General features: G+C 49.7%; 1 protein-coding gene across 3 annotated transcripts in view; it reads left to right on the plus strand.

The window, feature by feature from the left end:
• Positions 1-22,233, plus strand: part of RAB4B (RAB4B, member RAS oncogene family) — a 46,899-nt gene that overhangs the window by 15,195 nt on the left and 9,471 nt on the right. The window contains exons 4-8 of one of the 3 annotated variants that reach the window (XR_004540404.1): positions 96-158; positions 7,758-7,912; positions 8,413-8,508; positions 20,505-20,673; positions 21,288-21,420. Coding sequence is in view for 2 of the 3 variants with exons in the window: in XM_033955750.1 (XP_033811641.1) it covers positions 96-158; positions 7,758-7,912; positions 8,413-8,508; positions 20,533-20,673; positions 21,288-21,403 (571 nt within the window). In the remaining variant the exon portion in view is untranslated. Of the gene's footprint in view, positions 1-95; positions 159-7,757; positions 7,913-8,412; positions 8,509-20,504; positions 20,674-21,287; positions 21,450-22,233 lie in introns of those variants that run through there. The other 2 variants (XM_033955750.1, XM_033955751.1) reach the window with 2 other exon arrangements.

Raw genomic sequence — 22,233 nt, forward strand, 5'->3', positions numbered from 1 at the left:
GAATGACACGCCTATCTACTAGAAAAGATATTGGCAAGGTAAGAACCTAACCTCTTTTTCTCTTTTCTTGCTGTCACTCTTTTGCTCTATGCTAGATCTGTAACTCGAAGTTACTATCGGGGAGCAGCAGGAGCCCTTCTGGTTTATGACATTACTAGGTGGGTGTTTTTACCTTGTATGACAAACATATTTTAGGATTGATGGGAACCAAATATTTCACTGTAAAGAAGTGTGCATTGCATGCTCTCAGGCTGCAGGCCATAGAGTCTGGGATAAGCAGTATGATCTGAAATGGGAGCAAAAGCTCAGATGGCATGGTTGCATCAGCTAGTGTTTTCCTGTCACTGTAATGGGACATTTTGTGCTCTTGGATGAAAAAATAATTGGGAAAACTACCTTCATTTCACAAGAAGGGGTGAGTGAGGTGTTTATTAAACACAGTAACTTGTTAGGAGCTGGCTAGTTTGTATATTGGATGAGAATGGTTTGCAGCTGAATGTACCATACTAGGGCTGTGCAAAATAAACTAATTGTTGCTACCTGCTAAGATAGATGTGTGTTTGTGTATAAACCATGCTAGAGATTTCATTAAAGTCCTAGACAAGTAATGAGTACTGACATACCTTCAGGCGAGAACAGTAATGGTCTGTTTTTCATTTGCTGGTCATAGAAAGCAAAGAACAGTCACTATTGTAAACCACCTTGACAGGGTCCTTCTAGGGCAGTTGTTCCCAACCGTGTCATGGAGGACCACCAGCCAAGTAAGGTTTTCAGGATAGCCCTAATGCAGTGTTTTTCAACCTTTTTACAGCTATGGGCCGGCAAAAATAAAAGAATTATTCTGTGGACCGGCATCGGTCTGTGGAACGGCGGTTGAAGAACATGGGGCTAAGTCGTGGGCCAGACCCCGCCCATCTCTACCCAATCTCCACCCCAGACCTCATAATAGTACTAATCAGAGCTGTGGAGTCTGAGTCGGGGGAGTCTGAGTCGGAGGAAATTTCGGGTACCTGGAGTCGGAATCGGAGTTGCCAAACAATGCACCGACTCCGACTCCACAGCTCTGCTTAAGTATGTACAACATCTTTTTACGCGGATGAAGATCTTGTTTCACGCGGAGTCGTAGTCAGAAGTACAAAAAACTGAGGAGTTGGAGTCGGAACATTTATCTACCGACTCCACAGCCCTGGTACTAATTGCACCTTACACGTCCCGTGCCTCATCTGGAAGCCTTCCCTCTGACGTTGCAACGTCAGAGAGAAGGCTTCCGGTTCAGGCACAGGATGCCCGTAGGAGCTACTGCCCGTGGCTTTGTGCACTGAATCAGTTAGGAAGAGGGAGCTGGCTCGAAGATAACGCCACATCGATCGCACTGTGGACCGGCGGTTGAAAAACACTGTTTTGGGCTTGATGCACATGCTGGCCCTGTGGACCGGCAGGAAATTTCTGTGGACCGGCACTGGTCCATGGACCAGTGGTTGAAGAGCACTGCCCTAATGAATATGCATTTGAGAGTCTGGAGGTGGCAGGCATTCAAATCTGTCTCATGCATATTCATTAGGGTTATCCTGAAAACCTGACTAGTTGGTGGTCCTCCAGGACAGGGTTGGGAACCACTGCTCTAGGGCACTATATCAAATCTAAATAAATGTGAAAATTAACTGATAAGAGAATCATAGTTTGCTAGCACTTAGTATTGTACCAAAGAGTTCTGGTATCACTGTTTTTATATTATTGATTAAATGTTTATGATCTATGAAAATATTTCAATAAAAATAAATTAAAAAAAAATAAACTTGAAACTGGCATGATCAGTGTTATCCCAGGACAAGCAGGCATGATATTCTCACATGTGGGTGACGTCATCTACGGAGCCCCGATGCGGAAGCATTTTCAAGCAAACTTGATTGAAGATTTAAGTTTGCTCTGCTGCTCCACGCATGCGTGCCTTCCTGCTCCACTAGGGGGTGCATCCCCTCGTGGTCTCCAGTTCAAAATTTTCCGCTGAGCCTAGAAGTCGTGTTTTTTCAGGCTCTGCCCTAACTGCCTTCTAGCACCGCAATTTTTCTTGTTTTTCCTCGTTTAAGTCGCTGTGTGCGAAATTCTTCTTCTTCAACTTGATTCCTGCTTCGTTTTGACCGACCCGGAGGCTTCCAGGTCCCCGTGGCCGCGTGGCTACTCGAGCCGCGGCCACTTTCGATTCTATGTCCCAGCCTTTGACCGGCTTTAAAAAGTGCACCCGGTGCGAGCGGCTTCTTTCCATCACAGACCCGCATCGCCGGTGCATCCTTTGCCTGGGGGCCGCTCATCCAACCGACTCCTGCCCCCAGTGCGCTACTTTCCAGAATCGGGCCCTCCTTCGAAGGAAAGCCCGCATGGCGGATCTTTTCGCCCCAGACCAACTCTCTACCTCGGCCTCGAGGTCGGCCCCGGCCTTGACCTCGGCCCCGAATACCTCGGATTCGCCTCGAGACTCGACTCCGAAGTCCTCGGGACAACAGAAAGCCTCGGCTCTGGGTAAGTCCCCTCTTCCCTCTTCAGGTTCTGTACCAGCGAAGAAACCAACCTCGGGGACACCGGCGACGCATGGCGGAAGTCCCATGCTTACAGCCCCGGCGAAGCCCTCCAAGCCTTCGGGCCGTGCCTCCACCACATGGGAATACTCTGATACGAGGTCGCCCCCGGTGGAGTGCACCCAGGCAGGGGACATGCCTTCGATGCTGTCTGTGCCCGTCTTCCAGGACCTGCTCCGAGCAATGATCTCGTCGGAGCTGTCCGCTGCAATGGCCCATCTACAACCGGCCTCAACCTCGACCCCGCATGTGCCAGACCAGCCTGAGCCTCGCATCGAGCCACCTCGGGGAAAAGTGAGCAAACTTCGCCGCATTTCATCCTCCTCGGACTCCTCGCCGAGGCACCCGAGGCGCTCTCCCCCCACAGACCGCCACAGGGCAAAACGTCGGGCTAAACCGACAGAAACCTCGAACCGCCGTACTTCCAAGAAGGCCCGGGGTTCCCCCACTCTACGAGGCCGTTCCCCTACACTTTGTACGGGACCGCTCAGGGTGGCGGAGTTATCACTCTCCAACCCGCGCATCCTCCGAACTCCCCCTCGGACCGGGGCTCCGGTCCGAGGTGCCAGGCTTTCACCGAGGGAGTCCGGGTCGAGGTCACCGATTCGACATCGATCGGTACCCCGAACCCCGGTATCGTCTACGAGGGGCTCCTCGAGACGTCGGAGATCCCCGACCCCGGAACACTTCCACAGTGCTTCCCCGGTCTCGGAACGTGGATCGGAGCAGGAACCTCGATACTCGAGGGAAGCTTCCCCGTCCTTCTCCACCCGACGGATGTCTCGTTCACCGACCCCACACGGGGCCTCGGGAACATCCCGCCCATCCTTCACTCGCTTTATCCAGGACATGGGCCACGCTTTGGACTTAGACCTCCAGTCCGACTCCAGATACTCAAAAGAGTACCTAGCGGAGCTGGACATGCCATCACTGCCCAGAGAGTCCCTTCGTTTACCACCTAATCCGGTACTCCAACAGGCTTTCTTCAGGAACCTGGAGACCCCCTATATGGTCACAGCCGTCCCCTCCAAAATGGAGGCCAAGTACCGTACGGTACCCTACCCGGGTTTGAACAACCGCAGCTCTCCCACCAGTCGCTGCTGGTAGAATCGTCCCTGAAAAAGGCTCACCCCTCCCGGGTCTCAGCCACGGTCCCCCTAGGTCGGGAAGGCCGAACCCTGGACAAGTTCGGCAGGAGACTATATCAAAATGTGATGATGGCCTCTAGGGTGCAAAGCTACACTTTCACCTTCACATCCTACCTCAAACACCTCAACGGACTACTGAGAGCCTTTGAAACTGACTTACCAGCCTCTCGCCAAGGAGCGTTTAGCCTGCTTGTAGAGTCCCTCTCCAACCTACGCCTCCATCTATTCCACGCGGCCTACGATGGCTTCGAACTCTCCTCCAGAGAGGCAGCCTTTGCTGTCGCCATGCGCCGACTAGCTTGGCTGCGCCTGGTCGACATGGACCCCAACTGCATGGGAAAAGAGCTATTTGACGACACTATAGAGGCGGCTACAAAACGCCTCTCTGAACACGAATGCTCATTTGCCTCCCTCGTCCGGCAAAAGCCAAAACCGCCCGCGTCCAGGCCGTTCAGGGCCCCTCCGCGCCGCTACCCGCAAAAATCCACTCCCGCCTACTCCCGGCCTCCGCCAAGGCGTCCGCAAGCCCACCATCGGGCCCCACCCAAATCCCAACCGCCTGCAACTACCAAACCATCCCCGTCCTTTTGACAGAGTCCCAGGCTCCCTGCCCATTGGGGGCCGCCTCAGAGCTTTTTACCCTCATTGGGAACAACTCACGTCGGATGCATGGGTCCTTGGCGTGATCTCATCAGGATACTCTCTCAACTTTCGAACCATTCCTCCAGACAGCCCCCCAGGGAAGTGCCCTCCCAACCGCACGCTGCTACCCCTACTCCTTTCAGAAGCTCGAGATCTGCTTCGCCTGCGAGCAGTGGAGGAGGTTCCCCCCGACCAACGGGGGAAGGGCTTCTACTCCCGTTACTTCCTGGTACCGAAGAAAACGGGAGACCTACGCCCAATATTAGACTTGAGACGACTCAACAAATTTCTGGTACGGGAAAAATTTCGGATGCTTTCCCTACCGATCCTCTACCCCCTGATCGAAAAAGGCGATTGGCTCTGCTCTCTCGATCTGAAGGAGGCGTACACACATGTTCCAGTGCACCCCGCTCACCGCAAGTTCTTGCGTTTCCAAGTAGGGGACCTGCACCTACAATACCGAGTCCTCCCCTTCGGCCTAGCATCTTCACCAAGTGCCTCGTGGTGGTCGCAGCTGCCTTACGCTCCCAGGGTCTTCAGGTATTCCCCTACCTGGACGACTGGCTGATCAAAGCACCGTCCAGGGAAGAGGTTATCTCAGCGACCCAACAGACTATTATCTACCTACAGAGTCTGGGGTTCGAGGTAAACTTCCCAAAATCCCAACTGAGCCCCTCGCAGTCCCTGCAGTTCATCGGGGCCATGCTGGACACGGTTCGCCTCCGTTCCTTCCTCCCCCCTCCGCGTCTAGAGGCGTTAGTAAATCTGAGTCGAAGGATCTCACTACTACCCTCGGTATCAGCTCGACAGATGATGACTCTACTAGGCCACATGGCCTCCACCGTCCACGTCACACCATTCGCCCGTCTCCACCTGAGAATCCCTCAATGGACCCTAGCCTCTCAATGGCGTCAAGATCGGGACTCGATCGATCGCCCCGTGACAGTGACTCCTTCCTTGCAACGATCGCTCCGCTGGTGGGCCGACTCTTCAAATCTTTCCAAAGGTTTGCTCTTCCTCGCCCCCCCACACAACAAGGTACTCACCATGGACTCATCGGAGTACGCTTGGGGAGCCCATCTGGATGGCCTACGCACTCAAGGGATGTGGTCAGCAGAGGACCGTCGCAGCCACATCAACGTGCTAGAGCTTCGGGCCATCTATCTCGCAGCTGTAGCTTTTCAACATCTGCTCCACGACCGGGTGGTTCTCATCTGAACCGACAACCAGGTAGCAATGTACTACGTAAACAAACAAGGGGGAACAGGGTCTTGGCCCCTCTGTCGGGAAGCCCTGCGCCTCTGGAAATGGGCAATCTCCAACAACACCTTCCTTCGAGCGGTGTACATACAAGGAGAACAAAACTGTCTGGTGGACAGACTCAGCTGCCTCCTCCAGCCACACGAGTGGTCACTGCACTCTCAGACCCTACGACAGGTGTTCAAACAGTGGGGGACACCTCAAATAGATCTGTTCGCATCCCCCCACAATCACAAACTGCCTCTCTTCTGCTCCCGGATGTACTCCCCGGACCGGCTCGAGGCCGACGCCTTCCTCCTCGACTGGGAGGGAAGGTTCCTGTACGCGTTTCCGCCGTTTCCTCTGATCCTGCGGACGCTTGTCCACCTGAAAACAGTACAAGCCACCCTGATCCTGATTGCTCCTCGCTGGCCACGCCAGTCTTGGTTTTCCCTTCTACTTCAACTCAGTGTCAGAGATCCACTGCCTCTGCCTCTGTTTCCCTCTCTACTGTCACAGGGTCAGGGTTCGCTGTTACATCCCAATCTTCAATCTCTTCATCTGAATGCTTGGTTTCTTTCCCCTTGACTTCTCTCCCCGTGTCTCAATCAGTCAAGGAGATATTGGAGGCCTCTAGAAAGACCTCGACGAGAACCTGCTACTCCCAAAAGTGGACCAGATTCTCAACCTGGTGCTCCTCCCACAGCCAGGACCTGGTGTCGGTCCCCGTCCCTCTGGTCCTTGACTATTTACTTCAATTATCTCATTCCGGCCTAAAGACCAACTCCATTCGAGTACACCTCAGTGCGATTGCGGCCTTTCATCAGCCCCTGGAAGGGAAAGCCCTCTCGCTCCATCCCTTAGTCTCTCGCTTCATGAAGGGTCTTCTGAATGTCCACCCTCATCTCAAACCCCCTCCGGTGGTTTGGGACCTCAACGTGGTTCTGGCTCAACTAATGAAACCTCCATTTGAGCCCCTAGACAAATGCCATCCAAAATTCCTCACTTGGAAGGTAATTTTCCTGCTTGCGCTCACTTCCGCTCGGCAGGTTAGTGAGTTACAGGCTCTGGTAGCGGATCCACCCTTCACGGTATTCCATCACGACAAGGTGGTACTCCGCACCCATCCAAAGTTCTTGCCTAAAGTAGTGTCTGATTTTCACCTCAATCAGGTCCATTGTCTTACCTGTGTTTTTTCCCAAGCCCCACTCTCACCCCGGAGAGGTGGCGCTCCATACTCTTGACTGTAAGAGAGCGTTGGCCTTCTACCTCCAACGCACTCAGCCACACCGGAAAGTCCCACAATTGTTTTTGTCCTTCGACCCAAACCGGTTAGGTCACCCAGTCTCCAAGCGCACCTTGTCCAACTGGTTGGCCGATTGCATCTCCTTCTGCTACGCTCAGGCTGGTCTCACACTGCATGGTCGAGTAACGGGACACAAGGTCCGAGCGATGGCAGCCTCCGTAGCGTTCCTCAGGTCCACACCTATTGAGGAAATCTGCAAGGCTGCCACGTGGTCTTCGGTTCCTACTTTCACCTCCCACTACTGTCTGGACTCACTGTCCAGGAGCGATGGCCGGTTCGGCCAATCGGTTTTGCGAAATCTATTTGCTTAAATTGCCAACTTCCCTCCATCCCTTTTCAGTTAGCTTGGAGGTCACCCACATGTGAGAATATCATGCCTGCTTGTCCTGGGATAAAGCACAGTTACTTACCGTAACAGGTGTTATCCAGGGACAGCAGGCATATATTCTCACAACCCGCCCACCTCCCCAAGGTTGGCTTCTTTGCTAGTTAAGTGAACTGGAGACCACGAGGGGATGCGCCCCCTAGTGGAGCAGGAAGGCACGCATGCGTGGAGCAGCAGAGCAAACTTAAATCTTCAATCAAGTTTGCTTGAAAATGCTTCCGCATCGGGGCTCCGTAGATGACGTCACCCACATGTGAGAATATATGCCTGCTGTCCCTGGATAACACCTGTTACGGTAAGTAACTGTGCTTTTTAGCAGCATTACCTTGTACAATAAACAGCTGCAAAGACTCTTGCGCACGCACTCACGGATCAGATACAGCACGGGCAGCAGCAGAGCAAGTAGTGAAAGAAACGGTAATAGCACAAGCTTATTGTATCTATCTGTCTTTATTGTGTTAAAGCCGTGAAACATACAATACCCTAACCAACTGGTTGACAGACGCCAGAACCCTTGCAAGTCCCAATATAGTAATAATTCTGTGTGGGAACAAGAAGGACCTGGATGCAGACCGAGAAGTAACATTCCTGGAGGCCTCCCGATTTGCACAAGAGAATGGTAAAAGAGAGAAGGGAGGAGTTAAATACTCTGTAGTTACATAATGTGTGCCGCAGGTGGCACCAGAGAGTTCCCTGAAAATTAGTGGGCTTCACAGTATCCCGGGGAACTTGCACTTTGACCAGCCTGTTTCTTCTCTCTATCTTTGTTTCTTTGCCTCTTTATCAATTCTCTGTCGGTCAGTCTTCTTAGCTCTTGTAATGTGTGTGGGGGTTAGACATACTCATTGCACATATATCGGCCAAGAGACATGCCCTGAACGTAGCTTTCTTTTGTGGGCTGAAGCCAGAAGGCTGGAACAGGACAGTGGTCAAGGCAGTATGGTACTAATTACAGCATAGCCATGTAGCTCGGAAGTAGCGAAACAGACAAGTTATCTAGTTTCAGAAACCAACAGCTGTACAGTGGCTGCTTCACATTACTAGGTTGGATAATTTCAGTAGGTGACAGCTGGATTCTAAATGTGATATAAAACTTATTTTGTGTGTGTTTTGCTATAGAACTGATGTTTTTAGAAACCAGTGCCCTGACGGGAGAGAATGTGGAAGAGGCGTTCCTAAAGTGTGCACGAATCATATTGAATAAAATTGACTCAGGTAATGCTGTTTACTTTTTTAAAGTTGACAACATTTTTGTAGCTTTTACTTTCAAGCAATTTTATTGATGCCAACTGATTAAACAATAGCAAACATATCATCCAAGGTTCACCATCAGAAATAAAAAGAGGCATACCAAAATCATCAATCATTTTAACATTATTTCACCCTTCCCCTATTACGTGAAATCAGTATAGCAAGGAACGAATATAAACCAGCAACCACACACATCGTCTGATAAGTTCCCAATGATAAACACATGTGCAATCCCTACTATCCCAAAATCCAAGCTTACCATCAAATAAGAGGAAGATTGAGGCTCCTTAATAAAACGAAAATATAAATAATATAATTATGTGCATCTAGGAGTATCTGAAAAAAAATCTCCCACCCCATCAGCCACCCCCCCCCAAACACAACAGCCTACACACATCGGAAATCCATTCCAGAGGCTTCGATTCTTATAGCCCCCACCAAACTAAAGAGGAAAAAAAAATATGGAGAACTTCCACTCCCCAACATTTTTGTAGCTTTTAAAGTTGGTTCTCTGTGAAAGCACTGTGAGCACTCAGACTACTCCATCATCCACAAATGGAGGGCCCTGGAGAATTCTGATGTCCTGTACACTTATCTCAGGCAGAAAACAGAACCTGAAAATGCACAGTCATTCTGGTTACATTCTCCATTCTTCCTCCATCTCTGTAAATAATACTGCCATCGTTCCAGTCTCCTCTGCTCGCAACCTTGGAGTCGTCTTCCATTCCAACCTCTTATTTTCTTCTTACATCCAACAAACTGCTAAGGCCTTTTGCTTCTATCTCTACAACATCACCAAAATTCGCCCCTTCCTCTGAGCACACTACTACTACAAATTATTTCTATAGCACTACCAGACGCATGCAGCGCTGTACAGAATCAAACTACCTGGATCCTTGTCCACACTTTCATAACCTCATGCTTAGATTACTGCAGTCTACTTCTAACTGGTCTTATGCAGCGCCGCCTTTCCCCCTCTGCAATCTGCAAAACTCTGCTGCATGACTCATCTTCTACCAACCTCACTACACTCATGTCACCCCTCTCCTTAAATCACTTCATTGAGTCCCTATTTGCCTTCGCATACAGTTCAAGCTCCTATTGCTGACCTTCAAGTGTGTTCATTCTGCTGCCCCTCAATATCTCTCCTCTCTCCTTATATACCTCCCAAGAACTCTGTTCCTCAGATAAGCTGCTCTTAACATTACCCTTCTCCTCCACTGCCAATTCAAAACTTCATTCCTTTCATCTAGCTACCTGCTGTGCCGGGCATAAATTACCCGAGTTTGTCCATCAAGCCCTTTCCTTTAACTTGTTTCCATAACCCTACTCCCCACTGCCCACCAACCTAGCCAGCAGATTAACTGTGCCCCTTAACTGTATCCATGACATCCTGTTTGTTTAGATTGTAAGCATTTTCGAGCAGGGACTGTCTTCTTTGTGACTTTGTACAGCGCTGCATGTGTGTGGTAGCGCTATAGAAATAATTCATAGTAGTAGTAGTACATTATATACTCACTAGTCTTTAAGCCCGTTACATTAACGGGTGCTAGAATACTGTTCACCCTCTATGTTGCCCCTTCCTTTCACTGCCCTCTCTTCTCTTTCTATCTCTCTCTTTCTCTCCCATATGGCCTCTCTCCATCTCCTCCTTCCTTTTGCCTTTGTCTGGCACACCTTCCTCCTTCCCTCCAAGCCATTCTCTCCCCCTCTGCTCCCTTTCCTCATTTAACTACTTCATTGGGCAGCAGCAGCATTCACAATTCATTGCTGTTGCTGGCTTCAGGTCTTTCTCTCTGGCCGGTCCTGTCTTCATGAAAACAGGAAGTAGGCAGGACCGGCCAGAGAGGAAGGCCTGAAGCCAGCAACAGCAGCGGATTGTAAACGCTGCTGCTGCCTGAAGCACCCGAGGCAGACGCTTCTCTCCCCTCTCAGCCCAACCCCCGCTGACTCTGCGACCCTCCTAGCAAGACTTTAATATCAAACCTCCCTCCAGCGTTGGCAGTCGCTGCACGTTAAACAGGCTTTCTTCTGCCGTTGAGGCTCTCTGTTGCGTCATTGATGACGTAATCAGTGACGCAGCAAAGGGACTCAACTGCAGGAGAAAGCCCGAAGCAGCCTGTTTAACGTGCAGCGAGTGCGAACGCTGGAGGGATGTTTGTACCGGTGCAGAAGCGATATGTCTCTCCCCCTCTAGTACCTGTGCAGCACTTTGCTGCGGCGCATCCTCCCATGGGGGGGGGGGTTGCACAGTGGGAGCGGGTGAGAGCGGCGATCTCCAGTGGGGGGGGAGGGGGGTGAGAGCGGCGATCTCCAGTTGGGGGGAGGGGGGTGTGAGCGGTGATCTCCAGTTGGGGGGGAGGGGGGCGAGAGCGGCGATCTCCAGTTGGGGGGGGGGGGGGGGGTGAGAGCGGCGATCTCCAGTTGGGGGGAGGGGGGGGTGAGCGGCGATCTCCAGGTGGGGGGGGGAGGGGGGCGAGAGCGGCGATCTCCAGTTGGGGGGGAGGGGGGCGAGAGCGGCGATCTCCAGTTGGGGGGGGGGAGAGCGGCGATCTCCAGTTGGGGGGGGGGTGCACAGCGGCTTAGAACTTAAAAAATAACTTCGGCCACAACATTACCTTGGGGTCTGCTGAACTTAAAAATTAATTATTTGTGAACATTAGTTTGGGTTCCATGAGTGTGTAGAACCCTGGTGTCCGATCGGGTCCTGTTTGGTCTGCCACTGCCTGGAGGAATAGAAGAGCGTGTAGGGCGGGAGGCGGGGCCTCAGCACCGGCCGGGCGGCTCACGCCGCCGGCCACGAGGAGCTCGAGGCCGGTGCCGGACATGGGGCCCCCAGGAGCTCGAGGCCGGCGGTGGGCATGGCTGGCGTGGCATGGTGGAGGAGGAACATAGAGCGGTGATGTAAAACCCGCGCATGCGCAATTGTGTTTCCGTGACGGGATCAGGGAACACGATTTTTTTAGTGCACATGCGCGTCCTACCATTTTATTATATTAGATGTGCAATTAACAAAGACTTGTCTTATGTGTGGTTATGCCACAGAGGAATTTAAAAGCTCTAATATGTGTCCCCTCGCCCATCTTTCTTCAAAAGTATATATTGAAATTTTCAACAAAATAAGCAAAAAAGACTTTCTCTCTCTGTTAGGTCCCAGTTCACGCTTGCTGTCTAACACCAGCCCTGGCATGAATCAGATTTCAAATCTAACAAATTGCAATCACAAAATAGAAAATAAAATTTATTTTTTCTACCTTTTGTTGTCTGGTTATTTATTATTCATATCACGTCAGTCATAGGCTCTGGTTTCTGTTTTGTCTTCTGTTAACTCGCTCACCAAGGTCTCCTGCCCATTTGACATTTTCTTCTTTTACTGTGCTCACCATCCATCTTCTATTTTGGCACCTTTCCTTCCACTGCCATATCCAACATCTCTCTCTCTCTTCTCCCCCACCACCCCGCCTTGTGCCCTGGGTCAAACCTCTCTGTTCCCCCCCATGCACCATCTTTCCCTGCCCTCCATTCTGTCCAATATTCTTCTTTTCTCTTCTCCATACTTGTCTCCCACTCCTCCACCATATACAGGATTTCTCCCTCTCACCCCTTTTTACCTCTTTGTTTCATCTCTCCCTTCCTCTCCTCAACCTCAACAGTTCTTTCTTTCTCCCCCCGTGTGCAGCAGCACCCCACCGGACCTCTCACTGACATACCTCCAAAGCCTGCTAAAGCACAGCCACTGCTGCTTCGCAGCCTGCTCCGCCCTGCTAATGCTTCCCTCTGTTGCATCATTGATGACATCATCAGTGATGCTATATATTTAGGATTATATCCAAGTCATTTTTGTCATTGGTATTATGCTGACAGCCATCTTCACTTTCTGCTTCTTCTCAGAGGATATGCTGCTGGTGGCTCAGGCTTCTGTTTCTATATTGTGAATGGATTCAATTAGATCTCTGTCCACTTCTTCTGCCTTTGAAGGAGAGCTGTGTATAACACCAGTGTAAATAGATTTTCCATTCATTGCTTCCAGATTAACCTATAGTGCCTCTTTAAGTCCTGCAATTCTGTTTTAATATTGTCTTTTCTAGTGCAGTATGTTTAGGAGTTCTGACCATAGGTGATCTTCCCATACTCATGAGTTGTATTTGCAGAAGGACAAAATTTATGTTCTTCAGCTCTGCCTCCTTCTCCAGTGACTGTAGAGCCCCCTTCAGTTTTCCTTCTGCAAGCAAGTTGAGAAGGATTGATTCTGATCTGCTCTGATAACTTTTTATTATTTTCTGAGTTTTAAAAAAGTCTGGTTTTGAGTCTTTTTCGGTGCTGGAGAGAGGTTCCCGTTGACCCTGGGGCAGCTTTGCTTGGGAAGAGATGTAGGCTCTGTGAAAGAGTTCTGCAGCTGGCAAGGCAGCCCTGCTTTGAGACTTTTGGGGCTCGGGGTTCATTCCCTTTGGAGCTATCTGGAGTGCAGGCTCTTTTGGCCTCAGGGTCAGTCCGGTATGGCTTCATGGGTGCCAGCTGCATGGATTCCTCCCCCTGCTCACGTGTGGATCTGTGGGGGTTGAGGTCTTGGTTAGGCTTTAGTCTGACTGGCAGCCTGAAGATCTCAGCACGTGGATTTGGTCTGGCTGATTGAGGCAGTGTCTTCTCCACTTTCAATTGCTGTGAGAGCTGAAGCAGGCTAGTACAGACAGACAGTGAGTACTGCCTATTGTGGTCTATGGGGAAATCGGTGGTGGTGGTGGTGGGTGTCTATATTTGTTTGCTGCATTTAGGGTCCTCCACCTCCAAAAACCCCTTCCCAGAATTTTTTGTCACTTTAGTGGGTTTTCCCAGTCCATTTTGATCATGACCATGCTGCCTCAGTGGCCAGCTTAGATTTTACAGTTTTGTTTAAAAAGCTTCCATCTGTCTCAAAACTCCTTGTTTTGGCTAAAAATCACTAGGAATGGACTCCTTTGGTGGAGATACCCCTATATCATGCCAGATTTGCAGTGGTTGGCTGACAGAACAGCAGACATGCGACACGTGAGGCTTTGCCCCTTTTAGTGGGGAAAGGTGGGGAGAGGTCACAGAGGGCTTCTTGGTTTGGGAAAAGAAACACCCCCCCAAAGACAGGGCAAAGTGCAGGTGCTTAGGCCCCAAAGAGCCTAGGAGAAGGCAAAGCTGGACCCTTGAGGATGTTTTGGGGTCTTCTGGTCTTGGTTTCATCCCAGAGTTTGTCAGCTTGCTGTGGAAAGCCTATTTAAATTGTCAAGGGTCCCTCTACATCAGTCGAAAAAGCAGTGATGACTGCGCAAGGCAATGTGGCCTCTCCAAGGGTATGCTGTCCAGTAGAGAATCCTGAGCAGCAGCCAGAGGATCAGTCAGATAATGACTGGGGGGAATGTAAGTCGTATTCAGTGTATTTACTGCTCCAAAATAAATCATCCCTTTTGGGGGGATTCGGGATCTTGGCCAAAGGCTGGAGTTCAGGAGAACGTAGTCTCCCTTGTGTAGGAGGAGGACCCAACAGTCTGCTATCAGAGTCCCCAGTGAGAGGTGTTCCACTCCGTATCTCTGCTTGGGTGATTCTGACAATGGATGCCAGTCTCTGCGGCTGGGGAGAACATTGAGGACACCCAGTCCAAAGTCGATGGTTTCTGTCGCAGAGGAAGTGGTCCATAAACCATCTAGAGTTGTGAGCCATTCAACTCACCTAACAGACAGAGAAACCTCTGGAAGACAAAGTGGTTAGGGTTTTCTTAGACAATGCCATGCGGTGGCTTATGTCAAATGACAGGGAGGCACAAGAAGTGCTCCTCTGTGTCTAGAAGCCAAGATGCTATACAGTTGGGCAGAGCTCCATCTGCAAACAATATCCATGGCACATGTAGCTTGATTAGACAATTGACAGGCCAACTATCTCAGTAGGAAAAAGTTAGACCCAGGGGAGTGGTCACTGACCCAGAGGGCATTCAACAGCATAGTGCGAAGCTGGGGGCGTCCGCTGATCGACCTCATGGCATTGGCGGACAACATGAAGGTGGCATGATTTTTCAGCAGAAGAGGCAAAGCAGGAAGTGACGGATTGTTCAACTGGGGCCAGGACAGGGTCTGCTGTACGTTTTCCTCCCATGGCCCGTGATAGGCTGGGTCATTTGTCAGATAGTGAACCATCGTGGACAGGTAGTCCTGGTGGGTCTGGATTGGCCGCATCAACCATGGTATGGGAATTTTGTGTGCCTGCAAAAGGACAGAGACCTTAAGCTTCCGGTGCATACGGATCTTCTGTTGCAGGGTTCAGTTCCCATAGAGAGGCTGGAATACTTTGGTCTTAAGGCAGCCCTTTTGCAAAAAGGCTATTCGGAGATGGTTATTGCTAGTACCCTCCTTAGAGCTAAGAAACCAACCACCATCATTGCCTGTGCTAAAGCTTGGAGGTTGTTTCATCAGTGGTGTGCAAAGGCTCAGATGGAACCCTTAAGAGCTCCGGTGTAGGTTTTGGCCTTTGTGCAGGCCAGTCTGAAAAAAGAGCTGGCAGTTGGATCCCTTAGAGTGCAAGTGGCAGGTATCTCATGTTTTAGAGCACAGTTCTTCATCCGCCGGTCCGCAGAAAATTCCTGCCGGTCTGCACAGGACCGGCGAGATCAACATCTTCAATTTCCTGCCGGTCCGCGCAGGACCGGCAAGATCGAGGAGCTGTAGTTCGTGCAGGGCCGGAGAGATAATGGGTGCCTCAGACTGTGCTTTCTTCCCTCCCAGCGGCTCTCCTTACAAGCGCAGCGATTCAGTAAGGAAGCCTTGGAGCTTTTGCTGAGTCGGGCCGCCTCTGATGATGCAACTTCCGCTTTCCTCAGAGGTGGTGCGACCCAACAAAGGACCCGAGGCTGCCTTACTGAATCGCAGCGCTGGCAAGTAAGGAGAGTTGTTGGGAGGGGAGAAAGCTGCTGGGCATGGTGAAAAACAAAAAGGGACAGCTGTTACTGGACCTGGAGAGGGAGGAGAGATGCTGCTAGAAGGGGAGGAGGTAAAGGAGTCTGGGAAGCTGCTGGGCAAGTGGAAAAAAGGGATAGCTTCTACTGGACCTGGAGAGGGAGAAGGAGAGATGCTGCTGGGAGGGGAGGAGGGAAAGGAGTCTGGAAAGCTTCTGGGCATGGTGAAAAAGGGATAGCTGCTACTGGACCTAGAGAGGGAGGAGAGATGCTGCTGGGAGGGGAGGAGGGAAAGGAGTCTGGGAAGCTGCTGGGCAAGGGGAAAAAGGGACAGCTGCTACTGGTCCTGGAGAGGGAGAAGGAGAGATGCTGCTGGGAGGGGAGGAGGGAAAGGAGTCTGGGAAGCTGCTGGGCAAGGGGAAAAAAGGGACAGCTGCTACTGGACCTGGAGGGAGGGAGAAGGAGAGATGCTGCTGAGAGGGGAGGAGGGAAAGGGAAGAGAATTACTGCTGGACAGGGGGAGGAGGGAAGGGAGAAGAAAAAAGGAAGGAAACAGCTTGCAGGGAGATTAGAGGAGGGGAAGGGGAGAGACAGGAATGAGATGGGAAGGGGGGTCAGCAGAGAAATTGAGAGGGACAAAGATGCTAGATCTGCTATAGGAGAGATAAAAATGAAGAGAGCAGTGAAGCTGGAATGAATCGTGTAAAAAGGAGAGAGGGGCATAGGCTGGATGGAAATGGGAGGGGGGCATAGAAAGAAGACAAATACCATATGGAAGGGGGAGAGGTCAGACAGTAGGGGGCAGATGCTGGATTGAAGAGACAGAGAGGGCAGACGATGGAAGGAAGAGAGTGAAAAGAAGATGAAAGCAGAAACCAGAGACAACAAAAGGTAGAAACAAATAATTTTATTTCTATTTTGTGATTAGAATATATCAGATTTGAAATATATATCCTGCTAGAGCTGGTGTTAGACATAACTGGGGACTGCAAAGTCCAGGCAGTGGCTTAGGACTCTCTCTGACCAGGGGGGCAGTTGCCCTAGTTGCACTCCCCTAACCCTATTCCTGCTATGTGTGACTGCAGTATTCTGTTAGCATGATATTTCTGTGTAGCATTCTGTAATAATTTGGCTTATTCAGTTTTCTTGATAGTAGATGGGATATATGTGAAAGGGAGGGGGAGACGAGGGTTTTGTTGATCTTTGCTCTGTATTATTTGTATTTATAAAATGACAATTGTACAGGATATTGTTTCTTTTTATACTTTAATAAAATACATTCAGTATACAATCATAACTGAGGCTTGTGCAGATGGGATCAAATAGTTTGCGAGGACCGAGCTCGCGGAGACGGGGCGGAAACGGGATTTTTAAATTTCAGTCCTAGTAGTTTGCCGGTCCACAAAATAATTTTTTTTTTCCCGCCGGTCCATAGGTGTAAAAAGGTTGAAGAACACTATTTTAGAGCATGGGTGGCAAGGGATCCTTATCTTCACATCCTGATTTAGTCAGGTTTTTGAAGGGGGTGCCCCAGGAGGCATGATGGGACTGACCCAGCCAGGAGAGTTGCAGGTTTTGTTGGGGGTTTTTTTTGCCGCTGGCCATCAGGAGAGTGCAAGTGTGGGGTTTTTTGGACCTGCAAGAGGGAGGGAGGGGGGTTGCTGGACTTGCAAGGGGGGGGACTGTTGCTACACCTACGAAGGGGGGAGGGAATTGCTTGAGCTGCTGGATGTGGACCAGCTGGAGCTGAAGGGAAGGGAGACAGTTGCTGGATCAGGTCTGGGGATTGAAGGGAAGGGAAACAGTTGCTGGGCCCATGTGGTGATTGAAGAGGAGCTGGAGGGAAGGGAGACGTGCCAGACCCACACCTGGGTGCTGAAGGGAGGGGATAGAAGTATTGGACACAAGGGAAGGGGGGAGAGGTGCAGGACCTGCAGGGAGGAAGAAAGTGGAAAGAGAAAAGCTGAACCAAGGGGATGAAGGAAGAGTGAGTGAAATATTGGACATAGCGGAGGGAGGAAAGAGAGAGTGTGAGAGACACATTGGTGTAAGAGAGGAGAGAAGCTGGACAAAGGGAGATATACAAAAAGAGGGAAGGTGGTGGGCATGGATGGGAGCATAGGAACAGGGACAAAAAGGGGAATGCTGCACCTGCATGGGGGTGGTATATGGACATAGAAGGGTAATGTTTGACATGGGAGGGTATATGGACACAGAGAAAAGATGGCTAGACATGGGGGAGAATAAGAACGTAGAAGGAAAATGCTGGACAGGCTGGGCATAGGGATATAGAGGAGTGATACTGTACACAGGAAGAGGGGGTCATAGAATGGCGAGATGAAGAAGGCAGAGAAATGGGCACAGGGGAAATACTAGAAAAGGAAGTATAAGAGACAGAAGGGAGATGCTTGCTGAACATGGGGGTAAAACATACACAGAGATGGAAGTTTAATTGTGATACAAATTGAATAAATATTATTTTTATGAAAATACTGTATATCCGTGTGTGTTAATTAGCATCAAAAGATACCTTATGTTGAGCCGCAGCGCAGCGGAAGCGTGCTCAGCATGGAGAAAGAAGACATGTCAAATGGTCAGGAGACCCTGGCAAGTGAGTTAAGAGTAGACTGATGGAAACAGAAAGCAGAGCTTGAGACCAATGTGAATACCAGGCAACAAAAGGTAGAAGAAAAATTTTCTATTTTGTGATTAGAATATATCAGATTTGAAATATGTATCCTGCTAGAGCTGGTGTTAGACATAACTGGGGACTACAAAGCCCAGGCTGTGCTGCTTTAACTTCCATCTGGCTTAGGGCTCTCTCTGACTGAGGGTAGTGCCCTAGTTGCACTCCCCTAACACTATTCGTGTTATGTGTGACTGTGGTATTCTGTTAGCATGATTTTTCTATGTAGCATTCTGTAATAATTTAGCTTATTCAGTTTTCTCAAAAGTGGAGGGGATATTTATGAAGGGGAGACAGGGGATTTGTTGATCCTTGCTTTGTATTATTTGTATTTATAAAATAACAATTGTACAGAATATAGTTTCTTTTTATACTTTAATAAAATAAGTGCGGTATAAAATCATAAATGTTCGAGGCTTGTGCAGATGAGATCAGACGGGACTGGGTCAAATTTTTCCCCCATGTCATAGAAACATAGAAAGGTGACGGCAGAAAAGGGCTACAGCCCATCAAGTCTGCCCACTCCACTGACCCACCCCATTAAGTCTGAGTGCTGCTCGACCCACGTAGGGATCCCACGTGGATGTCCCATTTATTCTTAAAGTCGAGCACGCTTGTGGCCTTGATTACCTGCGTCGGAAGTTTGTTCCAGTGATCTACCACTCTTTCTGTGAAGAAATACTTCCTGATGTCACCTCTAAATTTCCCTCCCCTGAGTTTGAGCGGGTGCCCCCTTGTGACCGAGGGTCCCTTGGGAAGGAATATATCGTTTTCTACCTCGACACGACCTGTGACGTACTTAAAAGTCTCAATCATGTCACCCCTTTCCCTGCGCTCCTCTAGAGAGTACAGCTGCAATTTGCCCAGTCTTTCCTCGTATGAGAGACCCTTGAGTCCAGAGACCTTCCTAGTGGCCATTCGCTGGACCGACTCAGCTCGAAGCACATCTTTACGGTAATGTGGCCTCCAGAATTGCACACAGTACTCTAGATGAGGTCTCACCATGGTTCTATACAGTGGCATTATGACTTCAGGTTTACGGCTGACGAAGCTTCTATTGATACATCCCATCATTTGCCTCGCCTTGGATGAGGCCTTCTCCACCTGTTTGGCAGCCTTCATGTCTGCACTGATGATCACTCCCAAGTCCCGTTCCTCTGAAGTCCTAGCTAGTGTTTCTCCATTCAAGGTGTATGTTCTGCATGGATTTCTGCTGCCGAGATGCATGACCTTACACTTCTTAGCGTTGAAGCCCAGCTGCCATGTCGTGGACCATTTTTCCAACTTGATCAGATCCTGCGTCATACCATCCGTGGGATTGCTTCCACCCACTATATTACACAGTTTGGCGTCGTCGGCGAACAGCGCTACTTTACCCTGAAGTCCTCGGGTCAAGTCCCTTATGAATATGTTAAAAAGGGATGGTCCCAGGACTGAGCCCTGAGGCACACCGCTAGTCACCTCCGATGTCTCAGAGAGGGTGCCATTGACCACCACTTTCTGAAGTCTTCCACTCAGCCAATCGTTGACCCACGCCGTTAGTTTCTCACCTAACCCCATCGATTTCATCTTGTTTAATAGTCTACGGTGTGGGACACTGTCAAAAGCTTTACTGAAATCCAAATATACTATGTCCAGAGACTCTCCCGAGTCCAGCTTTCCTGTCACCCAATCAAAGAAGCTGATGAGATTGGACTGGCATGACCTGCCCCTAGTGAATCCATGTTGACAGGGATCCCTCAGATTCCCCTCATCCAATATCGTGTCTAATTTCTCTTTAAGTAGAGTTTCCATGAGTTTACACACTATTGATGTGAGACTTACTGGTCTGTAATTTGCGGCCTCCGCTCTGCAACCCTTTTTGTGCAGAGGAACCACGTTGGCAGTTTTCCAGTCCAGGGGGACTCTCCCCGTATTTAGGGAGAGATTGAAGAGTATTGCTAATGGTTCCGCCAAAACATCGCATAGCTCTCTGAGCACTCTTGGGTGCAGATTGTCCGGTCCCATGGCTTTGTTCACCTTGAGTCTTGACAATTCTTTGTAAACATCAGCTGGTGTGAACTCAAACTTCTGAAATGGGTCTTCCATGCTTTGCTTTGCTGCTAGCCGAGGCCCGTGCCCTGGTGCTTCGCAGGTAAAGACTGAACAGAAGTAATCATTCAGTAGTTTGGCTTTATCGGAGTCTGTTTCTACATAATTCCCGTCTGGTGTTCTAAGGCGTACTATCCCGTTTGCGTTCTTTTTCCTGTCGCTAATGTATCTGAAGAAGGATTTGTCCCCTTTCTTGATGTTCTTTGCTAGAGTTTCTTCCATACGAATTTTGGCCTCCCTGTCATTCTCTGTTTCCTGTACCCCTCTTGTAGTGATAATTGATTGCTTTGGTACAAACAGCAGGAGGCTTTGCAGTCACTGAAGAACGAGGCAGAGGTAAAGAATGTAAATGTCATCTTTCTGTAATACAACGTGTGAATATGGGAAGATCACCTATCATCAGAACTCCTAGGCACATCCACCGGAAAGAAGATTATCAAGGTAAGAACCTACCGTAATCTTCCGTAACAACTACAGTCTTTCTTTCTCTCTTTTTTTTTTCCTTCTCTGTCCTGTCTGGTATTGCTATATCCTAGTTGTGATTCTCCATGAACCACAAAAAGGTGGCCCCTTTTCATCATTTCTGTAAGAATATTTGGTGTTTTACTTATCTAAGGGCTTTTACCTGGGGACTGTGTTCACCCACCCCCAATGATTCTAGTTTAAATCTCTCTTCAGTAAATTAGCCATTCTGCTGTGGAAGACAGAGTGCCCCTTTTTGGATAGGTGGACATTATTTTTGCTCAGCATCCTTTGGAAAATCATCCCATGGTCTACACTCTCAATGACATCTGTACAGCTATGCATTCATCTCCAGGAAGCGAGCTTTTTCTGCTTTGGTCTTTATCTTCAACAGGCAAACTGATGAGAGTATCATCTGCGCTCTTATGTGCTTCACCCACTCTCTCAAAGCCATGCAGTCAGTGTTGATGCTTTCAGGTACCCTGTGAACGTATCATTCATGCCAACATGGATGAAGACAAGATGGGGAAGCCAGTAATTGGAGACGAGTGTGGTTATAATTTCTTAACTGCTTGTGCTGTTTTGTTTTGAAGGTGAGCTGGATCCAGAGAGGATGGGTTCGGGTATACAATATGGAGATGCCTCACTACGTCAGCTTCGGCAGCCACGAGGAACACAGCCGCAGACCAAGCAGCAGTGTAGCTGCTAGAAACCATGGGAACGTTGTCTCTGCCTTGCAGGAATCCTTGGCAAAGGTGAGCAGGCACTGTAAAATTAGCCTATTATCCCAGGACAAGCAGGCAGCATATTCTTGACTGATGGGGTGACGGCACCGATGGAGCCCCGGTACGGACAATTTTAGAGTGATTGCACTCTAAGAACTTGGAAAGTTCTAGTAGGCCACACCGCGCACGCGCGAGTGCCTTCCCGCCCGACAGAGGCGCGCAGTCCCCAGTTTCTTAGTTTCCGCGGAGCTAAGAAGATGCGTTTCTTTCAACGGCTGTTGAAAGTTCTTTTTTCTACTTAATACCGCCTTCCCGCTCGCGTAAACCCTTTTGGAAATCTTATTTCCGTTGTTTCTTTTTTTTTCTTAAAAAAAAAAAAAAAAAACCTTAATTTTTTTTCTTCAGTTTTCGGTTAGCCCCGGCGGGGCCTATTGCCATCATCGAGGCCGAGGCCTTTGATTTGGCAGAAGCCGTATTTACTTTCATGCCCCCTCAACCCGGGTTTAAAAAGTGCCAGCGGTGCGCTCGACCAATTTCACTGACAGACCCACACAACTAGTGTCTGCAGTGTCTTGGTCCTGATCATCGAGCGTCTACCTGCTCCCGCTGTGCGACTTTAAAGAAGAGAACTCTTAAAAACCGCCAGATACAGCTGCAGTTATTGTTCGGAGCCGAGATGTCTGATTCTGCACCTCCGGCACCGACGTTGGCTCCCTCTCAGTCGGCACCTACTTCGTCGATACCGCGCCGGCGTCGCACCCCGCAGGTAAGCCGGCTAAGAAGCCTTCCCCGTTGGAGCGTCCTCCGGTCTCAG

This window comes from Geotrypetes seraphini, chromosome 8 (genome assembly GCF_902459505.1).
Source record: "Geotrypetes seraphini chromosome 8, aGeoSer1.1, whole genome shotgun sequence".
NCBI lineage: Eukaryota > Metazoa > Chordata > Amphibia > Gymnophiona > Dermophiidae > Geotrypetes > Geotrypetes seraphini.